The sequence below is a fragment of the Fundulus heteroclitus genome, unplaced genomic scaffold, assembly GCF_011125445.2.
Source record: "Fundulus heteroclitus isolate FHET01 unplaced genomic scaffold, MU-UCD_Fhet_4.1 scaffold_983, whole genome shotgun sequence".
In the NCBI taxonomy this organism is placed as follows: domain Eukaryota; kingdom Metazoa; phylum Chordata; class Actinopteri; order Cyprinodontiformes; family Fundulidae; genus Fundulus; species Fundulus heteroclitus.
The window spans coordinates 5,000-27,632 of NW_023397454.1; the positions used below are offsets into that span (position 1 = coordinate 5,000).

General features: G+C 42.3%; 1 protein-coding gene across 1 annotated transcript; it reads left to right on the forward strand.

Annotated features, from left to right (window-relative positions):
* Nucleotides 1-3,710: 3,710 nt before the first annotated feature.
* On the forward strand, nucleotides 3,711-21,209 carry LOC118562597 (IQ motif and SEC7 domain-containing protein 1-like; the record flags this gene model as incomplete). The annotated part of the gene is given in 5 exon segments (XM_036135045.1): nucleotides 3,711-3,990; nucleotides 7,952-9,213; nucleotides 10,007-10,168; nucleotides 16,365-16,487; nucleotides 21,043-21,209. Coding segments are annotated over 5 exon segments (1,994 nt in total), but the record flags the coding sequence as incomplete, so codon positions are not given.
* Nucleotides 21,210-22,633: the final 1,424 nt, after the last annotated feature.

Sequence of the window (22,633 nt, forward strand, 5' to 3'; positions counted from 1 at the left end):
TGGAGTTGTGGGCGCTCCTGTCGCCAGCTATGAGCCTTGTTCCAGTGGAAGTCCAGAACATAATACCAGGGAGCATGCCAGGTGCATATGAAGATGCTTTTTCCCCTTAAAGTGGTGGAGGGTGGGCTTTTCTACCACAGCTGTTTTTCATTGATCATTTTTGGTTGAATCCATAACATAATGCAGAGTTGCATTGTGGGAACTCTCATCTTCAGTCAGAATTACCTTGGAGGGTGAGTCAGTCAAACTCACCCTCCAAGGTGAGATGGCACACGCTCAGCGATACACCACCCCCTGCAGTACGGTGGGTTTGAACAGGCTCAGTGTGTGCTGGTTTTCTGCCCGGTGGGAGGAGTCAGAAGAAACCCTCCAGTAAGATCGTCATATGCTGCATATCATTATCTGCTACTTTGTCAATACCAGCTGTCGCCACTAGTAGCAGCAGGTGGCATTCAGGACACTCCAACAATCCAACTCCAATCCAACTCATGACTGAATTAACAAGATGGCTTTTTAAAGGGGCCCTGCCCAACTAGGTAAAAACCACTTCAAACAACTAGGGGTGTACAAACATTAGTTACTTTAAAACTAATGTAAAATTCCTCCAATAAAAACCCACCAATAATTATGTAGAAATAAACCCACTAATTAAATAGACAAAATCCTAAATTAAACACAATTGCAATAAATAATTCTCCAGCAGTTCTAAAACCAATAAACCACTCCCCCTGCCTTCTTTGTTCTTGGTCTGGCCCGGAAGGTTTCAAATAGGTGTCTGGTCTCTGGGGAATCTTTTTGCCAGACACCTGGACACAAGAAGAAGAAGGTTAGAAAAAAAATAAAAATACATTACACCACTCTAAAACCCTTTAAAACATACCACATACACTACACACTGACACTTAAAAGATATCACCAAAATTACATTCATCATTCTTATTGCTACAGGCTGAAGCCTGGGGATGTGCAAATTAGTAAAACTTTAAAGTGCAGTGTCCCATACAAAGTGCTATGTGCATGTTCAAGTGTTTCAGGTAAGAGCTCTCTTTTTACTTCACAGTAACGAACCGGGTCTTCGTTACACCAGCATTCTTTCTTTTTTAATTCTAGTAATGGATAAGTTGCTGACTTTTGGTTTCCAGTTGCATTAAGGCTTAAACAAAGTTTAAATGTTTAGGTCAGATTGTGTTTGTATAAATTATGGGAATATTCAACAAATGACACAAGAGAAAAAGTGTCTAATAGAAGGGATGGAGTGATTCTGCCTCTTCAAGTGTACGTTTAGGGCGGTTGACCCGGCCCAGTCTCTGGTTCTCTGCAGCCTCTAAGTCTCCTTCCAGCATCATCGTCTTCTTTCAGCTCCATCCACCTTCCCCATCAATACTGACCAGCTTCCCAGTACGATGCTGCCACCACCATGTTCCACCATGTTCCACCATGTTGATGGTTTGCTCACGGCGGTGGGGAGTGTTAGTTTCCTGCGCAGCGTTTTGCATGTAGGTTTTGCATCTACGTGTTTGCTTTGTCTACTAAATGGCCTGGAGCTAACCAGACATTTTCTGGCTTTCAGTCAACGTTGTTTTTCTTCCGGCCACTCTTCCATAAAGGCTGGACGTATGGAGTGGTTTATTAATAGTGGCCCTGTGGAAAGATGGAGGATCTCTGCAGCTCTACTAAACTTGCCTCTTTGCTGCTTCTCTAATTAGTTCTCTCCTTTTCCAGCCTGTCAGTTCAGGTGGATGTCCAAATGTTGGTAGGTCTGAGGCAGCTCCGTCCTCCCTCTATGGCCAGACGGTGGATTGAACAGATCTCTGGGAGACGTTGAAAGTGTGGGAGATTGTTTTCGAACCTAACCCTGCTTCAGACGTCTCTTCAGCTTTCCCTCTGACCCACCTGCTCCTGGTGGGTGATTGAATGAAAACTCTGAGGTGAGGGGAGCCTGTTGCAATGGCGCTGGATTTTTTTGGAGTCTGCAGGAGTGAATTTCCATCAGAGAGGGAAGCTGTAATCCAGTGACACATTCCACTGACCTCCCCACCTGGTGCAGGTTCTTCCTGCTCTCCTGAGAGCACCTGGAGAACCACGCAGTGTAGCAACATACCAGGAGGCTCTTTTTCACTGACCTCTAGCAGTTTGTGAGCAGCTGGTGAGGTAGAAAAACATGGTTTGACTTTCTGAGGAAATAAACTCTTTGTAGGGCTTTTCTCCACCTGATGTGAGATGTTCCAGTCGAGGTCTGCAGAGATGTGGACATTCGGGAACCTTTCGTTCTCAACCCTCTCATCCTCCTTACCTTGTGTCATGGGTGTAGTGTATGTCGTGTGCTTAGATTTCATAAGGTCAACAGTTTTTTCCACTTGGAGATGTTGAGGCCTGCTGCTGGACCTCCTCTCTGTAGGTCAACTCATTATCATCAGAAATCAGATGTACATCACCGGTCATCAAACTTGACTATGGTGCTGGTGGAGAGAATGGAGGAACAGTCATGAGTGAATGCTGAGTAGAGAATGGGGCTGAGGACACACCCCTGGGGTTTCCCTGTGTTCAGGATGAGGGTTGATGATGTGTGCTTATCCATCCCAGTGGTCTGTTCCTGAAGAAATCCACAATCCAGCTGCACAGGGAACTTCCCAGGGGTCTCATTGCATAGAATCCATACTAAAAGTGTACGTATGGGAAGAAAAAAATTCCAACTTGTAAAAAGTGAGATGCAAAAGTTTCAGGCCCCACATTTGTGCGTACACAAGCTTTACAAATGAGGCCCCAGGCTCAGCTCACTCAGCTCATTAGCCAGTTTATGGGGAATAAATGTGTCAAAAGGCGGAAAGGAAGTCCACAAAGAGCATCCTAGAAGAGGGAAGGCAGTGGAGTAAAGGAGGTTGGAAATGGTGGTGGGATGTGCAGTTTCTGAGGATCCTCATGCTGATGTGATCGGGACCAGCAGCACTCCTCTGCAGCTGTAACAGCTCCTCCTGTTCTGTTTCTGCAGGTGAAGGTGGCTCACTGTGCTGAGAAGACACGGTTTAAAGTGTGTGGCATGGTCCTGTCTGTGGTGCTGCTAGCACTTAAACTGTCCTTGTGTCGGCCCAGAGATGTAGCACCGTGACACATACTCCTGGTGTTGCTCTAAGGGTTTCTGAGACCATAAACAGAACATTTATACTCAGATACACCACACAACTGCACTCTGTTAGATAATTAAATTTATGAACACAATGAATGGCACCAGATTTTATTTAAGGCCATCAGAGTAAAAAGAGACTGAATATACATTCAATCCTGACTTTTCAGATTTGAAACTTTGTAAACAAGAAATCATTTTCCTTCCACTTCTCTCTGATAAAATCCCAGTAAAAGCCACTGAAAACTGAGCGGGGAAAGTGACAAAATGGGAACAGGCTGAAAAGGTGTCAACACGTTCAGAAAGTAAAATGTGCTTCTTAAGCAGAGTGATACAATTCAGCGCTGTCTAATTACATTATTGCTCCTTTGTCTCTAATTGTCTTCTGCTGCTGTCTGACTTATCCATTTAATCGGTGAAATAAAACCTATACTCTGCTTGTTATCATCTTATCGAGGCTACTGTTCTTTTTGTGGATCTTTTTGCACTTTGTTTTTGCTTGCTGATGACAATGGCTGCAGAGTAGAACCATGGCTTATTGAAAAAGCACTGATTTTGTTCTGATCAGTTTGGTGTGTTTGTGTCACAGTGTGGAAGGTGACGCCCCTGGCAGTGAGGTGGGCGCCTCTGTGGACCCCAGTGGCAGCTATGGTTGCAAGCCAGTGAGCCACAGCGGCGGCTTTGGCCTGGACCACCTGGACAGCCAGCTCTACGGCCACATCTTTTTGCCGACCCACCTGCGACCCCGCCGACCCAAGCTCCAGCACTCCCAGTCCATCCTCCGCAAGCAGGCCGAGGAAGAGGCCATCAAGCGCTCCCGCTCGCTGTCAGAGAGCTATGAACTCTCATCGGACCTCCAGGACAAACAGGTGAGAGGGACCTGCTCTGAGTAGATACCCTGACAGAGGTCCACAACTTGGTCTAGATGTGGGCATGTTTGCTTAGATATTGTTTTCTCTTGTTGTGTGGAGATAAAGAGCCTCAGCTGTTCATTTTAGCCTTCCATCGCTCTGTTCACCAGGCTGTGGACCCTGTTGACTCGTCACGCATCGGCTTGTCATCAATGATTTAAAGTGGGAAAGATGCAGAACCATCAATGCAGATTGTTCTGCCGCATTCTTACTACAGTCGCTTCATTTTCTACTTCCTCTCCCATTCAGAGGTCCATATCTTCTTTGTTGTGCTGACCCTCAAATGTCCCGATTTAAATGCTCAGCATTTCTAGTCAGGGTCAAAGTAACAAGTTGTAACGAAAACCCAAAGGATGCTGTTGTCTCATCAAATTATTCCTTCTCTGATGGTTCATTGATCATGTGAGGAGAAAAACCAACGCGCTTGGAGACACAGCCACGTAGCAATGTTAAATATGTATAAATGTATCATGCATGCGGCCAAATAATGATTTCCCATTGTCAGTGAGAGTGGCCTCTCCTGTCCATACCTGCTAACTGCTTTGTTATTTGTGTTGAACAGGGAAATAGGTCAAAGGTTTTCTCATTCCTGGCATCCTTAAACTGCCAGAAGAAGTTATTCACTTCCCCCGAACGTTTCCCCGTGTCGTCCTGTTACAACCACAATCCTCAGACTATTCTACGGAGATTACATGTAATAGACAAACACAAAGTAGCATATCATTTCACAGTGGAAGCAAAATAACACATAGATTCAGCATCCCTTACTGTAACCCATCCATCCATCCATTTTCTAAACCGCTTTATCCCTCATGGGGTCGCGGGGGTTGCTGGTGTCTATCTCCAGCGTTCACTGGGCGAGAGGTGGGGTTCACCTGGACAGGTCGCCAGTCTGTTGCAGGGCAACACAGAGACAAACAGGACAAACAACAATTCACGCACACACTCACACCTAAGGACAATTTGGAGAAGCCAATTAGCCTAACCCCTCTGACTAAATTCCAGTGTGACCACCTGAAAAGGAATTCACCTAAAACAATATCCCAGGTTCTGAAAATCTCAGAGATCTGTGCAATCCAGCCTCAGCACATGGAAACAAGGGTGGTGAGAAAAAAGACGTTGTTGCCAGCAAGCCGTGAGAAAACCTGCAGATGACTGGAGAGTTGGCTGGAGGACCATCTTCAAGCAGAATACCCACCCTAAACATGCACAGACCAGTTTAGATAAAGCATATTTATGTTAGATTGGCCTAGTCCAGAATCAAATCAGACTGAGAATCATTAGCAAGAGCTAAAACACAATGTTGACAAATGCTTAAAAGCTGACTGATTTTGAGGTGTTGTCCAAAGAACATCTGGTGACAGCTGCAGTCTGCAGATAGCTGGAGCTAGCTAGAGACAACCCCAGCTGAGCTGCAGCCAAAGGTGGTTCTTCTCCCAGAGAAGGATGAGTTCCTTCTCTGCTGCTATGTGTTGGTCTGTCACACAAACGCCCAATAAACCCAGAGAAGTCTGCTGTGGTAATCAGACAGAATGTGAGTCTTAGTATGCTGAGCCCATGTCAGTAAAACTTGGAAGGTTCCGGTTGCTTGATGAATGTGGCCCACATGAACGGTCCAGTGGCCAGGAACACATGTGGTACTGGTAATGACTGGTTACCCCCACAATCAGTCCTACATCACAGGCAACCAGACTGTCGCTCAGTTTTTCTGAAAGCATTTCAAAATCTATCCAGGAGTGTTGCTTCTGATTTAGCTGTTTGTCGGTGCTGGTTGTGTTTCTGCAGGAATCCACCAGGGTCAAACTTACATCCACACATCTGGGAGACAACAGTGGATCCTCTGGGCAATCATTGTCACCTGATCTAATTCTGGGTCATTTACTAACTGCGACATCAACATTTAGATACCCTCGTTACAGAGTTATTATCAGAAGGTCATTTATCCACGTCTCTGTAGCAGCTGCTGACAGGCTGAAGCTCCACCTTCCAGTCAGATAAAATGAGCCTCGTCTTGCCCTGTTGTACAGCTGCATTGGTGAGGAATGCATGCTGGGAGTTCACAGGAAGCAGCGACAGAGGTAGCTTGTTGCTGCCATGTTCCTCTGGACAAGGGCGTCCAGCAGCAGAGTAACAGGCCCTGCTGTGATTTTGCTCCATGACTCTATAGGTGAGAGACAAGGAACAGCAGGTTACAGGACAAGCTGAGGGGGCCAGCATACACGCCGTCTTAATCATGTCTGCATCTCACGTGTCGTTGTCAAGCAGCGTGGAGGGTGTCATTTACACCTGTCTGTTTCCATTAAGCTGCTTCTTCAGCTCTTTGGGCCGTTTTTATAATACTCAAACTGTCAGACAAGGTCACTTGCAGAAATGTCTGCTGGAGTGGAATGAACCTGAAACTCTAAATCTTTCAAAATGCCACCATGTTGTTTTCTAGCCGAGAAAAACGCTGTGACGTCTATTTCCGCTTTAGCTCTCTCACTAAAAGCTGTTGTTAACTCAGTGCACTAGTTTCTAGGGGTGCGCCAGTACGCTCTGCACGCACTGAGTCATGAACTGATACATGAGCTCAGATTCACAACACAGGACTCGTCCTTTATCTTGGGGAAAACTAAGAAATCTCGTTTTTACTCTCCAAACCCCAAAGTGTGTTTTAAAGAGTGTTTAAGCAGCAGAGGATAAGCCAGTCCAGGCTGGACGTGTCCATATGATGTGGGTTTTATGCTTATCTATTTTAAGACAGCCTAAATGTGGGGAAAAGCGTGTCAAATGTTTAATTTTGGTCCTTTTACAAGTAGAATGGCTTCATTAAAGAACTCTGTTTTTAGGGAACCCCAGTTCTTATTGCTTTCACAGAGCTGGAGACAGCATCTAAAACCGACTGCTTTCAATAAGGTAGAAGTTGGTTTTATTTCCAGGAAGCTTTGCTTGTAACCAAGTGTTTTCAAAGGGTTTGAGGCTGCTTTAATAATGAAATGTTCTTTATAAGGTGGAGGCTGCATTTAAAATGGGTTTTCAGTGGTTTAAGGAACATTCGCCTGTAACTGACTGTTTTCAGCCGGCTTGTCAAGAAGTTTGTATTAGTCAACTAAGCCAAAAGGGCAACTCATTAGATTTACTTCCTCTCTTACTCTTCCAGCCAGTGTTCTACCTATAGGCCGTAAACAGCAAACCAGTTTTTATTGCTGAGATCCTTCTTAAATCCCTCAATATTATTAACAGAATGACATTTTATAAACTTAAATATGGTCTATAGTTCATGCCTTCTTTTAGAAAAAAAGTTTGTGATGACAGCAAATACAAATCGCTTATATCACTAATGAATAAACCCGCAACAATGTTTTCTTCAATTCTGTTTATCTATTAATGTTGCATTTTCTTTTGTGATTCTGCTTGGCTTATCAATGATTGGACATCAATTATTGCAGTACACTGTATTGATCAACTCCACAGACAATTTTTACTTTATCTGCACCCATATTGTATAGAAATATGGCCATTTATTTTATAATAGTTCAATCTACTCATTATTTTCTAAATTTAATGGCATTAATTTCCAGATGATTTGGAAGTTTACTTTCTGTTGCTTGTCCATCTAGCAAATAAGTACATCTTTTAAGAACATTTTTAAATCTTAATTATTTTATTGCTATGATTAATATGACTTGATCAAGACTCATAATTAAAGGTTTAGATTTTGACTTGACTAAAGACTTGCATGCCTTGACTTTGGATTCGACTTAGGACTTAAATGCCTTTACTAAAGGCGTGACTCAAGGCTTGGTGGAAAGACTTGAGACTTACAGTGACTTGATCCCACCTCTGCTGCTTATTCAGTCTGAAGTGAAATTCAGTCTACTAATCGTGACAGGAGAAGGAGAGTAGAGTTGACTGACCACTCTCCCTTTTCTCTTTACAGGTGGAGATGCTAGAGCGCAAATATGGCGGGCGTTTCATAACCCGGCATGCTGCACGCACCATTCAAACAGCCTTCCGCCAGTACCAAATGAATAAGAACTTTGAGCGTCTTAGAAGTTCTATGTCTGAAAACCGTATGTCCAGACGGATTGTGCTGTCCAACATGAGAATGCAGCTTTCCTTTGAAGGACCTGAAAAAGTCCACAGCTCCTACTTTGAAGGAAAGCAGCTCTCTTTATCAGATGAAGGCACCAAAATAGGCGCGCTGGTTCAGTCAGAACATGGCACGGAGAGAGGTGTACAACTGAAGACACCGAGTACACAGAGTGACTTCACAGACGCCATCACAGAACTGGAAGACGCCTTCTCCAGGCAGGTCAAATCTTTAGCTGAATCTATCGATGATGCGTTGAACTGTCGCAGTCTACATGGGGAAGACAGTCCCTTGGAGCAAGGAAGAGGACACCCGGACATGAACAGAGAGCTCAGCTGCCAAGTGACATCCTCCCACAGTGCTTCAGAACACCGCAAATTAGATGAGATGACGGCATCTTATAGCGATGTAACCCTTTACATTGATGAAGAAGAGCTATCGCCCCCTCTGCCTATGTCTCGGTCTGTAGACCGACCCTCCAGCACAGAGTCTGACCTGCGCCAGCGTTCCCTCAACTCTTCCCAGGACTACTGGTCGCTTGCTCATAAGGATGAAAAAGGGGATACAGATACGAGCTGTCGCAGCACACCTTCCCTAGAGTGCCAAGAACAGCGTCTGCGAGTGGACCACCTACCCTTACTGACTATAGAGCCTCCCAGCGACAGCTCAGTGGAGCTGAGTGATCGATCCGACCGCAGCTCGTTAAAGAGACAGAATGCTTATGAAAGGAGCCACGGCAACCAGCAGAGCAGCCCCAAACACATCCCCCACAGCCTGCCACCGCGGGGACCCTCCAGGGAAGACGACGCCTCCCGTCACCGTCCCCGACAGCTGGAGGCCCATCTGGCTATCAACGGTACAGCCAACCGTCAGAGCAAGTCAGAGTCGGATTTCTCTGACGGCGACAATGACAGCATCAACAGCACATCCAACTCCAACGACACCATCAACTGCAGCTCCGAGTCCTCATCCCGAGACAGCCTGAGGGAGCAGACTCTCAGCAAACAGACGTACCACAAGGAAACTCGCAACAGCTGGGACTCACCGGCATTCAGCAATGACATCATTCGCAAGAGACACTACCGCATTGGCCTAAATCTCTTCAACAAGTATGTTCACCTCGCTAGAAGCATTAAACAACACATAACTGAAAAATATGAGACTCAATAGAGGAGCTGAGGGCTTACTCAGAGGGCTTACGTAGAAAGGACAGACGGGTTTAGGAAACCTGGGCTATCTAACAGGACAATAATCCCAAATTATTGTCCTGTGAGAAATGATAGAAAATGAAAGTAATGAAGATTTAGCTTCAAGCTTTGAACGTGTGGTGTTTATTCATTTCTTTAGCAACGTCTGTGAAATAAATATTGATGCTGCAGGGTCACGTGTTACTGTTCATCTGAGCTAGTGTTCAGCTAATATCAAGACAGAATGATGTCTGGGGATAGTTTGTGCTGGTCTGATATTGAAAAAGCTCTAAGTTGGCTGGTGCTCTGCCTCTTAAAGCACAACAGGAAACTTTTATGTCGGCTAAACATGCAGTGAGCTTGAATGAAGCACAGCTCCCTGCGTGCTCTGTTTGCAGTGATTTCAGCCCACTTAACAGCGAGTGGTTCATTTGGACCTGGGGGATCCTGTCTAATCACAGATGACTGTGGATTTGGTGTCTTTTAAGCAAGCCTTTAAGTTTCTTTTAATCATGTGTGAGCATCACAGAGAGATCCTTTCTTAGTCCTCATCTCATTCCGTAGCTCCTGCCACCCTTAAACCCTCTTCCTCATTTGACACACTTTTTGGCTCGGGGCAGAAGTGCACTGGGATTATCACAGATTTGGGTTGTGTTCTCACCCCTTCTTTTATTTCTGTCTTTCTTGCTCTTTCTTCTCTCTCCGGTGTCTCTAGGAAACCAGAAAAAGGGATCCAGTATCTGATAGAGCGCAACTTTGTCCCGGACACTCCAGTGGGTGTTGCCCACTTCCTTCTCCAGAGGAAAGGCTTGAGTAGGCAGATGATTGGCGAGTTCCTTGGTAACCGACAGAAACAATTCAACAGAGATGTTCTTGAGTAAGTGATTCATTTTGGCCCACTTCTGAGGCCTTAATTTGACTTGTAACACTTCCCCCACCCAGAACTGTGTGTTTTTTCTCAGCTTTATTTGCTAGGCATGTGTACACATAGGGGATCTTTTGAATCATTACCGTTACAGGACGCTTCATAATGCAGACTTCCTGTATGAATCACAGTGGATACACAGCAGACCCATCACAGGCTGAATCAGTGGACAGGACCAGGACTTTTAAGGATGCAAACTGTTTGACAGAAAAATCTAAAAATAATTCATAAACCTTCTTCATATGTGAGATATTAATGTCTGAGTTGGAGAGTCACAATCACTAATTGAGCAGGGAAAGCAGTGGAGATGCACCAATCAGAGTCTGTTGCTGATCTGCGAGCACAGATATAGCGAAGCTTTGTCCTACTGAGGCTGATTTGATAAATAAAAGCTTTTTTAATATTCTCCATACAAGTCCAAAATGAAAGCGTTTTATGAGATGTTTATTGTAAAATGAAACAATGATCAGCGATGATCTATTTTGCATAACTCCAAATGTAATGTGTGTTGTCTCACTAGATCCTTTTTCCTACAATGTTTCAGAATAAATAAAAGCTGTGTCCAACGTAATATTTAACGGGGGGAAGATCCGATTTGCTGACTGATGCCAAACTGTTAAATCTTCCATTCATTTGTTTCTAAAAAGAGTGTTGCCAAAGGTGACTCCTTGTTTGCCGTAACACAGATGATCTTCAGTGCTTTAATAATGACGTCCAGTAATTTTAAGCATAACAGCTTTGGCTTTATTGAGAAGGCGTTCCACGAGCTTTAGGAGTGTGTCTGTGGAGACATCTGACTGACTGGACAAGAAGGTCTGCTTCAAAGTCTCTGGTCTAATTCATCCCAAAGATATTCTAAAAGGTTCAAGTCAGGACTATATGTAGTCCAGTCAAGTCATTCCAGTATGGACCTTACTTTGTTGGACTGGTTCTCAATCATGTTGGAATAGGAAGAAACAGATTGAGAGTCCCTCAGTGGAACTAAACTACTGGGCATGACTTGTGAAAAACAGCCCCAGACCACCATCCTCCCTCCACCAAACTTTATCCTGAACATAACAGCTGTTATCCTGGCAGCCTCTGAAGCCAGACTGCTCCACTGGTTGGTCAGACAGAGAGGTGTGATTCATCAGAAAACAGGCCTCTGCTGCTCTAGAGTCTGGATGCTGTTGCTCAGCCAGGACCAGCCATTCCTTAAAGCCCTACAGACACTGATCCTGAGCTAATCTGAAGGCCGTATGTAGTTTAAAGGTGTGCATCGAACGACTTGACAACAAGTTGGTGACCTCTGTGCTCCATCCACTCAGCATCCTCTGACTGAGCTCTTTGGTTTTACATGGCCTATGTGGCTGAGTTGCTATAATGCTACATATAATAAGGCAGATGAAACAACATGGATAATAGCTGAAGTTCATGATGCTTTTCACCACTTCCAGAGAAAATACTGTGACCTAATTGTTCAAAAAAAGAGAAGAGACAAAACTAAACGGCTTGAAAAATATGATCCAAACAGAATATGAAGATAGCCACATAATATCTGCACAGACTACATTCAAATATTCTGCTCTCTTGGAGACTGCAAGTACACAACAGAAGGCCTGTAATGGCTAGTAATGTGGATTTTGCATTATATATCCTCCTTTGATGAACATGGAAACCTTCTGGACAGCAATGAAATTTGACATTGTACTGAGTTATGATGGATCCAAATAGCAACATAAATAAAGAAAAAAAGTAGAGAGCTTAAAGTGGAACCTGTGGTACCCCATATGAACGATGAGCAGTAGAATAAGAGAAGCAATTGAATGTGAAATATTTAGTACAAGGCAGGCCAGTCAAAAGTAGCCGGTCAACGGGGGCAAATCACCGTCTATAGCAGCTCTTGCCGCCGCCTACTTTTCCCCGATTTGACATCCCAAAAACCAGCTTAGCATCTGTCTCCACTGAGAGCAACATTAACGAGTGATTGGGTTCCTTGTTCCAACCGAGATGCTACTTTTCCCAACACAGACCGGTGTTATGCCGAAAAGTGCAATAAAACCGTGAGAGCCGATGTGAGTTTTGAAACTGCAAAGCTTTTTAAGCGGAAGATCAAACGTGCATCTACACAGCACCGCGTTCATAGACCAGTGTGATGCATTCACGAGCGTCAGAAAGCTATGGTGCATTCAGGAGCATGGGACATTTCAAACTTACAAGGAAAGAGGCATAAAACGGAATAGAACTTAACTCATACAGTAATGTATTTATCCAGAAATAGTGTAGGCTTTCTTACAATACTGAATGCTCTATAATTGTATTTCTGATATTTTTTGATTATGCACATCTGTTAGCTTTTTATTCTGAAAAATCTACAATATTACATATAATAAAATATAATATTACAGCAGCAAATTATCAAAGTTTTTCAGGGGATGTATTTTGTGTTCGTCTCTAGAATCCTCGTCGATGATATGATATCATGTGTGATGAGTGCAAGTGAAATTAAACTATATCTATAAGAGATTTCGAAAGAGCGATATGACTGAAATAAATTAAACATGTAAATTCAATTTCAAATTCCAACCCTGTATTTTTATCATAAAAATTTGACTTTGTTCGTGAAGAAATGTTACGATCGTTTTTAGAACAGAACTGTGAATAATAATAAAAAGATGAATAGACCTCACCTAATCTGATCTGTTTTATGTGGTGCTAGTAATTCAAATTAAACTAATTTTATGCAAATGGAGATTACCTTACATGGTTAAAACATGATGATACCATTATGTGAAAAAATAATGTTTTAAGAATAATAATAAAACGAACAAAGGTTGTTTTGGAAGAATTGATCATTCACTTCTTTTTTTGCTTTTTATTCAATTTAAACCATGCACTCTGACTCTATTCTTTAAATAATCACCTGTCTTGAAAGCTTCCAAAATACATCAGGGAGACTCTATTTTTCTAAATTCTCCCCTCCGGGGCTCGGGCACCGGCATCAGTGCACCCTCCTACCTGATGGTGTGTGGCCTGCTACTGTAAAAAAGTTTGACTGCCCTGACAAGGTAGCATGCTTTCTTTATTTCTTTATTTAATCCTATATTTATACAGGTTTTTCGCATTGTGATCCAATATCTCATTTACAGGAGAGACTTGTTTCGATAAAACAAATAACAACAAAAAAGTTACAAAGATAATAACAATACAATATAAACGTTTGTCTCAAATAAAATAAGATAATAGTAAAATACAAAAGTCAATTTCATGGGAAGATTGCTCTAATTTTCTTTAATGTCCCACAGGAATCAATGTGGACACGTTCACATCCTGCTGCAGAGTTCCAGGTCTTAGGAACAGAGTCTGTGGCTGGACTGTCTAAATACGCATTTACATTGGAGCCACAATGTCACTACTTATGCTTGCTGTCGCTCACCTGACATTATCGTTGGCCGTTTGCATATCTGTCTTTTTCACGGCAGTGTGAACGGCCCAATTCCAATCTTTTCACACCCCCCCCAAATATTAATATCTAATAATAACAAGAAGAAACCCTGGCTGGTATCCCCTTTTTCATTTTTTTGAGTTTTTTGTCTTTTAACAAAACTTTATTAAACAGGTCTAGCAACAATTAGATTCACAATTACTTCCATAAACAGTGCGCTGCTGTGTGATGTCTCCTTCTGTTTTCTGCGAATGTGGGTCGCTTTGTTGTCTTAAACGTTCAGACAGAAGTATGATGGCAGTCACATTTAATAGTAGTATGAACTGCCTCCTCAAAAAGATCAAATTTTAACAAGAAATTGGAATTAAACATCAAGACCTACAGAGTGAACATAGTCCAAGTGACATGTAGAAGGACAGCTAAGGGAGGAACAATCCAAGGACAGATTTATAGATGAAAATATACCAATGCATTAGTCTATGGATTGATAATGATGGCCAGTAGACCTGAGAATATAAAGTACGGTGATGAGATTCACACCTTGTTATGAAACATAATGCTCCACGATATGCAGCATCGCACATAGGTAGAAAGATGAGAGGTGCATTCATACACAACCTCACGGTAATTGGCCAGAGGCAGGAAGGTCATTGAGACAAAAGGCATCCTTGCAGTGAAAGAAAAGTGAGATCTGATAAAAACTCTAGTTTAATCTTCAGCTTCTTTATAATATGTAAAATGTGGGACTCAAATGAACACATATTTTTAAGTAAGTCTCAATAAACTATTTGGTCTATCTTTCATTATTTTACAGAACGGAGAGTTTGTATAGGGTAAGGTGGAACTTTCTGTTTGTTAGCACACAGCTTGACCAAAGTAAACCACAGTGTCATCAGCATAAAATATGTACAAACATCAGTTTCACTGACATTGTTTACACAAATTCAACACGGTGTTGGACCTATAATGGAACCGTGAGGCACACCATTTGTGATATTTAAGTATTCTGACAACGCACCCTTTAGTTCAGCGGTGTCAAACTCATTTCTATATTGGCCCACTTTGGCATCAGGAAGTCATTAAAAGGGCCGGTTGCACGTGTATAGATGATAATTTTCATTTCAATTCAGTTCACATAGAAGCATAAAAAATGCACAGTAACATAAAAGTAGCAACCTTATGCCCAGTTTATTCAGTTTATCTGCAAAAAAGTTGATATTGGGGTGAGTTACACTTTAAACTCATCATTCTGCATCACTTTTTTTTCCACAAAATATATTTATTAAAATTTTGGCGGTTTAAACAAACATCTTGAACAATCTACAAAATATGACAACAGCAGTAGTATTACTTGTTCAAGTCAAAATAAAATACAAACAGGGAAAAAAAATCTACATTTGCCACAGGAGGCATAGTTTTAACTACTTTATACACTTTAAAAGAATATATACCTCTATTTTATGACATGATATGCCTGTTTTGGCTCTTGAGGGCCGGATAAATTGTCTTGACGGCCGGATTTGGCCTGCGGGCCTTGAGTTTGACACATGTGCTTTAGTTGCACACATCGTCTTTGATGACAGAACGATGTCATTTACAACTTTCACTGTGGCTGTAACTGTACTCTGCTGTTTCCTGAAACCAGATGTAAGACATGACAACATGCTGCCTACACTCAAATATTTCTAAACTGATCATTAAGCAGTTTTTCAAAACCTTGGCTAAAGTACGAGGTTTCAGAATGGGATGATAATTGCTTAAGATGCTGGGATCACCACCTTTCAGTAGGAGGAGAGCAAAAGTAGCCTTGCACATATCTGGTACGATGTTAGTTTGCAAAGAGAGATTAAAATATATGAGAGATTGGTTCAGCTAATGGAAAGATCTCCATGAGCTCACCACAACCTGCCATTGGGAGTTTGGCCCATTCCTCAAGGCTAAACCATTTATTACCACCGTATTCTGCTTGTGAACAGCGATCTTCAAGTCTAACCACAGATGCTTTATTGGATTGAGTTCTGGACTTGGACTAGGCCATCTCAACATATTTAAATTGTTACCTTTAAACCACTCGAGTCTTGCTTTAGCAGTCTGCTTCAGGTCTTTGTCCTGCTTGAAGGTGAACCTCTGTCCCAGTCTCAAATCACATGCAGACTGACACAGGTTCTGCTCAAGAACATCCCTGTATTTAGCACCATCCATATATCTCTCCACTGTCCCTGCTGCTGAAAAACATCCCCACAGCATGATGCTGTCACCACCATGTTTTACTGTGGGGATGGTGTTCTTGGGGGGAGGGGGAGTGTTTTCCTTGGTGTCTTTAAACAGCTTCCTGTGATTTGCTGACTCACTTCCTGCAAAGCGGCCATAACAAACAGCTGCCATGCATTGAGAAAACAGAATTTTCTTTGGAGATGTTTCTGGGCTTTAAGTTCATTTTCAAACGTCTCACTGATCCTGAAGAAAACCGAGCATTCAGTCTTTTTTCAGTAATTTATTTCACACTGAACTGTGTTGCTGTAAGGATGCCTTACAGTCCTTAAGTGTGATTGGAAAAATATTGAACATTTAGATTGTGACCAGGCAATCATTACCAGTCAAGTTTAAAATCACCTTAATACGGTCACTTGCCAATTTTTTGGTGCAGTTCTAGAAGAAAAGCTTAAACATACAGTTTGACAGACACTGATCCTTTCATGATTTTGTTTTTTGTTTTCTCTCCAGTTGTGTGGTGGATGAAATGGACTTCTCCGGGATGGAGCTGGATGAAGGGCTTCGGAAATTCCAGGCACATATCAGAGTGCAGGGAGAGGCCCAGAAGGTTGAGCGGCTGATCGAGGCATACAGGTGAGAAATATCTGAAAGGAAGGAAAAGCACATTGTGGATTCATTTCTCTGACATGCTCAGGTAAGCCTGTGGTAATAAATAATATAATGAGTAAAAGCGTGAAGTCTTATTCCAGTATAGTAATTCTGATTTATGAATATAAGAAACTACTTTTTAGTCCCATTTCAAACTACAGTTGTTCTGAAAACACTCTTAAATGCCACTGCTTAGTTTAGTATTCAAACACAAATCCTCAGAAAGTAATGCTAAGGCACCTAAGGGCAGGTTCCACTGGCCCGCCCATGTTCTCCCACCCTACTCGGTTCTTCCCCACACGGATTACTTTCACCTGTTTTAACGATTCCACCAACGTATGAAGGCCCAGAAAAGAAGGAGATACCTTCTTGGCGTTGCCTTAGCCCCTGTCCTTTTTCTTTTTTTTCTCCTTTCAAGTGTAGTTCTTGTTTTGAACATTATACAATTGTTTCTCATTTTGATCCACTCTGTTCATGGTGGTTAATGTTGTTGCTCTTCAGTTTTTCTGGATTCCCTCAGAAAACCTTCTAATTTCTCCTCACCCTGCACCCAATCACTGAAAAGAGGGGCATTCTCTCCAAACTCCTCTCGGGTCAGCTTGCTTTGGCCTCACTCCTCAGCAGGGCTGCAAATACCCGGGCTGGCCCTGACAAAAACTGAAAGGGCCAGACAATAGGATCGATTGTGGGAAGTCATTTTTCAGGGGAAAAGAATTTCAAAGTTGAGGAAAATGTCCCGCAGATCTGCTTTTGGGTGTTGTTCCTCGTTTACGTTCCCTAACCCTGAGAGAATTATCTACGCTGAGGTCTGAGAAAGGACATTTGTGCCTCACTAAACACTGCAGCTCAGGGAGACTATCTACCCACAGCCTGGTCCTGATAACAGAACACCGCTGCTGTGACTCAGAAATGGCATCTCTAGTGTCTGCAGGGTGGATTGAAAGATTAGATGGATACAGAATGATTCCTACTGGCAATTGAACAGCAGTTAATAGAAAGAAAAAAGGAATCATCCAATGTTTATGGTGCTCCATCAGATGATTTTGGAAGAATTAGCTTTTTTCTAAGCCTGGGAGTGGAGACTATTCCCTAATGAACAACAAAAAAAGACTGTGGAAGCTGCTTGTATAGTAGATATTTAACATATTTTAAAAAAGTAGCATAATTTACTAACATATTCATTATAAACCACTAAAGACAAGCCACCCCTGAGCTCCCTCTGAACATCAATAAGCAGTGACATCCCTCGCAGCTGTGAGCTTACAGAAAATAGTGCAGCATTGACATCAGCACTATGAATAAAATATGCATCTTATGTCTCTCCATACACTATAAACAATAACACCACCCCCCAGACCCCCACTGCACCGATCATTTTACATGACACATAGAGAAGACTATAAAGGCACCTTCATCATGCCTTGAAGTGTTCTGTAAAAGGGGTGATGCAACTATTAAGTGCACAAACAAGGATACCCTAGCAGCCTGTTAAATATAGGATTGAAATGACACATTGTTGTCAAAAATAGCACCAAGGACAACACCATTTTTTAGCCAGCCAGATGAATTGACTTGCAATGCAGTTTCTTTTTCAAAGACTCTGGTACAGAGACAACACCTGCTGTCATGTTTGAAGAAAGGTCATCAAGAAGACATGATGTATAGGTATAGCTGAGTATCATCAGCATAACAGCGGAGATTAATCCCATGCTGTCGGATAATTTGACCAAATGGAATTGGCCCAAAGACTGAACACTTTGGCTGACCTGCCGAAGTTACTCCATTGGCAAGGCAGGTTTATTTCTATAGCACCACTCACACACAAAAGACAATCCAAAGTGCTAAAAGGCTTAAAGCAGGGGTGTCAAACTCATTTCTACATTGGGCCACTTTGCCATCCTGGCCGTTGCACCTATAAATGTTTTTAAAAAAATCACAGTAACATAAAAGTAGCACCTTCAGGCACAGTTTATACAATTTATCTGCAAAAAAAAAAGAGTTGTTATTGGGGTGAGTTACACTTTAAACTTGTCAATCTGCATTACTTGTTCTCGTTTTTGACATTTCGGATTGTTTTAATGTACTGTGGAAAAACTAACATCTAGTGACAGGAAGCTGTAACTACACAGTAAAGAAATCAACATTCGCTACAGGAGACACAGTTTTAGCCACTTTCTACACTTTAAACGGATTCATGCCTCTATTTTATGACATGATATGCCACTTTTGGCTCTCAAAGGCTGGATAAATTGCCCTAACGGGCCGAATTCAGGCCACGGTCCTTGAGTTTGACTCATCTGACTTAAACGAACCAAATGTTTAAAGCAGTTAATTAGTCAGGTTCTTTGATCAAAAGCTACAGTAAACGAAAATGTTTTCAGTCCTGAGTTAAAAGGACCAACAGCATCTGCACATCTCTGGGTTTCAGGGAGTTTGATCCAGAGCTGAGAGCAGAAACTAAATGCCTCCTCACCTTGTGAGGGGGAGTGGTTGCCTAGTGGTTAGCACGGTTTTTATGTCCTGGAAAGGTTTCCAAATCCCCGGTTCAAACCCCACAGACTGCCACTCGGTCCCTGAGCAATGATCACTTGTCCCTGAATGCTCCCTGGGTGATGGATTCAATTCAGAGGACAAATTTCACTAAAATGTACAAATGATAATCACCTTTATTTGCAATAACAAATAAAGATGATTATCCTTATTGTTGTTTATTTCTGGTCCTGGGAACACTGACTCAGCGGGGTAGGAATGTGGACTGAAATGAGTTCAGTGAACTCCTCCACAGTTTGAAATACAGGCGAACAAGCATGAGATGAAGACAGAAAATACACATCACCTCGAAATACTCGGGATGTTAATTGAAAGGGATTAAAATAACATAATTCTTTGATTACAGAATGATGGAAGGCTTTTTGTTTCAAGACCATAATAATTCATTCCAACCAAATGTTTACAAACTCAGACTTATAGATACACATTTTAGTTACACATTCCTTATGATTGTAGTATTGCACCACTCATTCCCACTTATACTATAACTACAGAAAACCTGGCCTTCTGTGTTTATCTTTCTACCACTTGTAAACTAAAGTATAAAATCCAAATAATTAATCTGACTTCTCATCCTGCGTACATGATTTGAGAGTCAAAATGTGGACAGACTGGTCTGGCTCACCTTAGGAAGACCTGCCCTGTTTTCCCCAAATGCGGGAAAATATTTACCTTTTAAAAGTTTTGATAACTTACCTCAGATCCCAACTTTGCAGAGCCCCTAAAGGGACATTGAAGGGAAATTAAAGAAATGTAACATTCTGGCGAGCACCTCATACTTTCTCGTGCACATCAGATCATTTCTAGTGTGCAGCAGAAAGTTTATCTTTTTTATTTCCATTCAGTGTCCCTTTAGGGGCTCAGTAGGTCTTCCTCACTAATCCTCCTCCAGGCTAGGTCCTTTACTGTTTTAGTAGTGATAGCTCGACTGATCATAATAATAGGACAGGCTTTGATTGCTTTATGCTCTGCGTCCAGCTGCAAAAGTTCCAATCTTCCATCTCTAGTGTCTGCCACTTGGGACGGACGCTAAAGGCTGAAAACGGGCGCTCCTGACACTAGAAACCTGTCGACGCTCCTAGAGGCGCTCCATTGTAGACTTTCCATGTAAACCAGGTGGCCCTGCTGCGATCATTTGGTCTGATCGCAGCATTAGCAACACATTCTGCTGCCAATATGATGGTGTTCTCCACAAGAACAATTGTGGCTCCTCCCACAATGCAAAAAGCTGAGCAGAGTAACGGAAGCCAGGTCTTTGCCGGCTGTCTGGCTTTACTTGAATGAATGTATCAGAGAGATGAATGCACAGTATCTTGTTATTTGAACAGCCCAGACTTAATTCAAAAGTAGATCCTTTCTTGCAAAGTTAAAAACTAATGGTTTCTATTTAGATATATGTGATTTAATGTAATTACCTTTACATCATCATATGTTAATTTTTACCAATGTATTGCTTCCAATGAGGCTTTATTTCAGATGGTAGAATCTTGGCCAAAGTGGAACGTTTGGACATGAAGCTATAATCATTTAAGTCTGTGGAGGCCTCACACTTTACCAAAGGGTTAACAAACTCTACCTTCTAAATTCATGGAGTGACAGGTACAGCAGGATGTCGGCGTTAAGGAGTCTAAACTGTCTTTTGCAGAAAATCTGTTTGGATGAACGTATTTCTGTGTTTTACCATGTAGCATTGTAGGGGGGGGGGGGCTTAAAGTCGAATGGGAGCCTTAGTTAAGCAACTTAAAAGCTGTTCAACTTGAATTATGTCTGATTTAGTATTATTCTTTACAGAAATACTTTGACTTCTTGGTATATTAAGTCTGACTAAGCCCCACTCTGTCAAACAGAATATATGTGATGGCCATTTATGATTTATGCTACATAAGCTGGGTGTGACGGAACTAACTGGGATTTTCTGCTAACAGAGGGACAAAGGTGGCATTTTAATACATTTTGCCTTTCTGTTCCTGTTTCTGTGCATGATATCTAGCCAGCGCTACTGCATCTGCAACCCTGGTGTGGTGCGACAATTTAGAAACCCGGACACCATCTTCATCCTCGCGTTCGCCATCATCCTCCTCAACACTGACATGTACAGCCCCAACGTGAAGCCTGAGAGGAAGATGAAACTAGAAGACTTTGTGAAAAACCTTCGAGGTGCTTTGCTTTCCCTCCACTACAGCTTCCAGCTCACTGACAATAAACCACTGTCCTACTTAACAGGAATCAACTCTGCTTCTTCCACAGGAAACGCTCCATAAATTAAACTCTTGTCTCCTGCCTTTTGTGATATTAAAGCCAAATCCTAGCTAACCTTATTAGGAGTTTATTTTATCCTCCCACTTCACTGTCATGCACTACTTTGTGTTGGTTTAGCACATAAAATCCCCTTTAAGTAGTGAAATTGGTGTAGTTAGTGGATGTAACATGAAACAGTTCAGGAAGTACTGACACTTTTTCAAAGCAGTGCAGGTCTGAGTTTCACCTTGATCAGTTTTACCCTGGTGTCAATAAGCTGGTTAATTTTTCGTGGCTCGTCTATTCTAGCAAAGCACTTTTCATTGGCAGTGAACGGAGTCAAGGGATTTTGCAGGTCTTAGCAGTATGCCTGTACAGCATGACTAAGTCCTTTTCCTGTTGAATAGGCTGTGAAATAAAGGACAATGTGACGTTTCAGGGACGTGCTTTTCCTTGCTGAAGCCTGAAGGGCAGGTTTGCACTCTGAGGTTGAACAGAAGAGCAGGATTCATGTAAAGTCAGGACTTGATTTGCATTGTTAAATCTGGGGAAGAATCATTAACCCTCCGCCTCTTTCTCCCCTTTGGCAGGGGTTGATGATGGGGAAGACATCCCCCGAGAGATGCTGGTGGGGATATATGAGCGGATTCGAAAGCGAGAACTCAGGACTAATGAAGATCATGTGTCCCAGGTTCAGAAAGTGGAAAAACTGATTGTCGGGAAAAAGCCTGTAAGTTTGCCTTTGCCCTTGGGCTCGTGCATGAAGCGTGTGACCACTTTTATCTTGTATTCCATTCAAGAGCTGAATGGAGCCACGGTGTTCAAAACCAAATCTTCCAGAGTGTTCCTGGCCTATTCATGGCCACATTCACTAAAAATGATCTGATATGAAAAAGCATTTTTCTCCGTCATGTGACATATCAGTTCTGCAGAGCCCTTCAGGGCCCTTCATGCTGAACTATTGAATATAAATGATAATGTGACCTTAAGCCGTATACAGGGACAGCTGACATTCCCCGCAGTGACAAATGAGGGGGAAAGTCACAGAAATCAGTGATGTGGGCTACTTTAACTCAAATCTAACACCTAACTGCTCGTACAATGTCTAATTGCTCCTACTAAGACTAACCGTTTTAGCCTTAGTAGAACTGCTGGAAGCCCATGCCTATGTCATCATTATTGAAAACAATAAAAGAAAAGATAGCAGGATGTTTGCTGTGATTTGTGAATTTGATCCATTCTTCCTTTAGAACATCAACTTGTGTTGTTGTTATGAATCTACAGTATCACAAGAGTTCCCATATGTGCTCATTAACCTTAAAATGACTCTTTATCATATCTTT